Source organism: Arachis duranensis, chromosome 7 (genome assembly GCF_000817695.3).
Source record: "Arachis duranensis cultivar V14167 chromosome 7, aradu.V14167.gnm2.J7QH, whole genome shotgun sequence".
Classification (NCBI taxonomy): Eukaryota; Viridiplantae; Streptophyta; class Magnoliopsida; order Fabales; family Fabaceae; genus Arachis; species Arachis duranensis.
Window position 1 is genome coordinate 65,906,247 of NC_029778.3, and position 3,285 is coordinate 65,909,531.

General features: G+C 26.9%; 1 protein-coding gene across 3 annotated transcripts; it reads right to left on the bottom strand.

Annotated features, from left to right (window-relative positions):
• Positions 1-471: 471 nt before the first annotated feature.
• LOC107459255 (uncharacterized) lies at positions 472-3,073 on the bottom strand. Of its 3 annotated transcripts, none has more exons than XM_016077476.3 (3): positions 2,941-3,073; positions 2,502-2,648; positions 472-1,314 (listed from the first exon to the last, which is right to left on the bottom strand). In XM_016077476.3, the coding sequence occupies exons 1-3, from the start codon at positions 3,029-3,031 to the stop codon at positions 719-721; spliced, it is 834 nt and encodes a 277-aa protein (XP_015932962.1). In that variant the 5' UTR covers positions 3,032-3,073; the 3' UTR covers positions 472-718. The 3 variants fall into 3 exon arrangements, with proteins under 3 accessions (XP_015932962.1, XP_015932963.1, XP_015932964.1); XM_016077477.3 differs by having other exon boundaries at positions 2,502-2,534; positions 2,941-3,055; XM_016077478.3 differs by lacking the exon at positions 2,502-2,648 and having other exon boundaries at positions 2,941-3,070.
• Positions 3,074-3,285: the final 212 nt, after the last annotated feature.

Genomic DNA, 3,285 nt, shown 5'->3' on the forward strand with positions numbered 1-3,285 from the left:
TATTTTTTGATAGACAATTTTATTTTATTAACATCACAATAATGTTCACACTCACTCAACCAAATAATTAACGCTTCCAGTAATAATTACCTTACCGAAAAATGCTAAGTAAACAATGGCCATTTTAAACAATATAATAACCACTAATTAAATAAAAATATATTATATTTTAATTTAATGTTATTAATACACTATATTCTAATTTAATGCTATTAATTAAATTTAAAATTAATTTACTTTTTTTAATCCTATTAATTCACGTTATTCACACATTGTTCAAAAATGTTATTGATTATCTATACTTTTCCTTACCCTCATATAAAAATATTATTAACCAGTCAAATTATAATCATACTTAGTCACCAATACCTATGCCACGAGAAAACTCACCTACCTATTATATATTTTGTGATCACACATACTAGAAAATTGAAAAGAGAACGTCATTATATTACTCTTATATATCAATGAGCAAAAACATAAAATTGAATTAACATATCAAATATTCTTTTATTTCATAATTTTCAATTACAAAGGGAAGTGATAATAACGAACTTACAATATGACCAAACTAGAGAAGGAAGTAATATATTATATAACTTAACAAGAAAATAAGACTTAGCACACGGGAACAAATTATATCCATAAAACCATCATGGCAGATGGTGTTATTTAATTTAGGACATATAACATATAGCAGTGTTTTTAGTTTGCATTATTAGTTCTTTATTGTCTCCTTATCAACCTTGTCATTCATATTGAGCACACCATAACCTACTTTGCTATCTCTTGGATCTTCATCGGGTGGAGAATCTGCTCGGGCAGTAGAATAGGCATAAGTCACTTCTCCCTCATCATCATCATGGCCACGCGAATAAACAACAGATTTGCCTTTTACTCTTCTTTCTTTAGCATCACGTTGATCCTCATCATCAGGAGGTTCTGCTCCAAAGAGATTGCCATAATTACCTTCTTTGGCACCGCGTGGATCAACAACAAGAGGTTCAGCTGAAGAGCCATGGACATGACCTAGCTTCAAGTCTTCTTCGCCGTCATCTTCATCAGGAGGTTCTGCTCGGAAGAGATTGCCGTAATAACCACCGGCTTTGGAACTATGTACTCCTTCGCCATCATCTTCAGGAGGTTCTGCTCTAAGGACATGGCCATAATAAGAACCTTCTTTGGCACCGCGTGGATCAATAATAGGAGGTTCGGCAAGGGAAACTTTGAAAGATTTGGTTTCTGTTTTTGAAGGCTTCATCATTTTGCGATGCCAGAGTACTACACTTGCATCCTCATCATTCTTCTCCATTTCTGTATATTTTGAAGGCTTATTAGTTACTACCATATAGTTAGCTTTCAACCATGCTAAGCTTATAACAAAATAGCCACTAATTTAAAATACAAAAATGTTATTTATACATTAAAATCAGTCACTAAAATTAGCTACTAATATATTTGTGTATAAATAATACACATGTGGTTTAATTTAATTTTAATGTGTATTATATTCCAATATATATTTTATATTTTGACCAATTTTAGTAGTTAATTTTAGTATACACATAACATAATCGTTTAAAATATATATTAAAATATAGAGTGAAATGGCAAATAATTCTTAAAAATTTATATTTTGAACATATTAATTCCTAAAAAATATCAATAAAAATTTTTACCATAACAAACATAGATAGGTTAGTTTAAATTAAGACCTTATATCCTAATTACAAGAGTTAATTTAGAGGTAGTATATCTATATCTATTATCTTAAAAAATTTTATTGATATTTTTTTAGGAACTAATATATCTAAAATGAAAATTTTCAAGAATTCTTTTTATAGTAATTCTCAAGGATTTATTTATCACTTTATACTAAAATATAAAATACATCAAAATAAATTAAATAATACATATATTTATATATAAATAAATAATAACTAATTTTAGTAGTTAATTTTAATGTGTAAACTATTTTTTATTAGCTTTATAAGAATAATTTTGTGATGATAACTTTCTTTCATTAATAACAAACAAAAATCTTAGAAAGACAATAAAAAATTAGTTAAAAATAATTTTATATTTTTAATTATTATTAGGATAATTAAGCATAATTTTACATGTAATATTTATTAATTATAAATATTATATTTATAAAATTATAAATATTAAATTCAATAAAATAACTTTGTGTTATTTATTCTTAATATATATTTTGTATTTCAATATATTTTATACTAATGTTAATTTTAGTGTAGATCTATAATTCTTGTTAAGTTATACGTTAATAAATAGACAAAAAGAAAATATAATCTCTGTATGTTTATGTAATCCTTCATTTCAATAATATTGAATTGGAGTTGGATTCTTAATAGAGAGCTTGAACAATAATTACGAAACCATTAAATTATTTTTGTGAAAATAGTTACACTTTAGCATTTTATTATATGCATGATTATCTGACTAATCAGGGAAAAAAAAAAAGTAGAAAGGTGCTTTACCGATATATTTAGACCAGCCATCAATGGCGGCTTCTGGGGGCGGGGTTGTTGTCGTTGTAGTAGGATTGTAACCAATAGAAGGATAAACCCAGTCATTTATTGAATCTTTTATCTTTTGAACTTTCAAATTATACTCTGTTTTTCTCTCTTTTAATGAATCAAGAAAATATAATGCAAAATCATGTTATAATCAAATGGTGAAATATATAATATATACAACGTACTTTTATAACATATGCCATGATAAGAGCAACTTTTTATTATATAATATCAAAATTAAAGATCATGAAGAATAAAACTTAAAAATCCAATTTTGATTTACAACACCGCCATGAACCAAAGACTTTATTCATAAGCAGGGGTATCAGTTGTAATGTTAAAATTGTTTGGATAACTACTAGTTACGTGCATAATCATATTTTTATGAGAGTAGACTCACCTTGGGGCAATTCATGATGAGCTAGAACATGAGAAGACAAGAAGAAAACCCAAAGAAAAACAAAGGAAAGATATGCCTTTAAATTATCCATATCACCGATCTTTGGTAGAGATACAAAAAAGGGATATGGAAGTGTGCAGGTATAATGGAATTAGGCAAATATATATATAGACTGAGATATAATGATGATGATCACAAATCAAACTTGCATGGCCTCTTGGCCAATATAGAAAGTCAAGAGTCAATTATGTTAGTTAAATATGAATTTATTTACTTAGGTAACCAATATTGTTAAGTGAAGAGTCAAGTATTGATGAAATATGAATATAATTAAGGTGATTAGGG

Coding starts and splice junctions, on each gene's coding strand:
- LOC107459255 (XM_016077476.3), bottom strand. CDS start 3,031: ATGGATAATTTAAAGGCATATCTTTCCTTTGTTTTTCTTTGGGTTTTC. Junction 2,649..2,940: donor TCATCATGAATTGCCCCAAG/GTGAGTCTACTC, acceptor ATTCATTAAAAG/AGAGAAAAACAGAGTATAAT. Junction 1,315..2,501: donor TGGCTGGTCTAAATATATCG/GTAAAGCACCTT, acceptor CAAAATATACAG/AAATGGAGAAGAATGATGAG.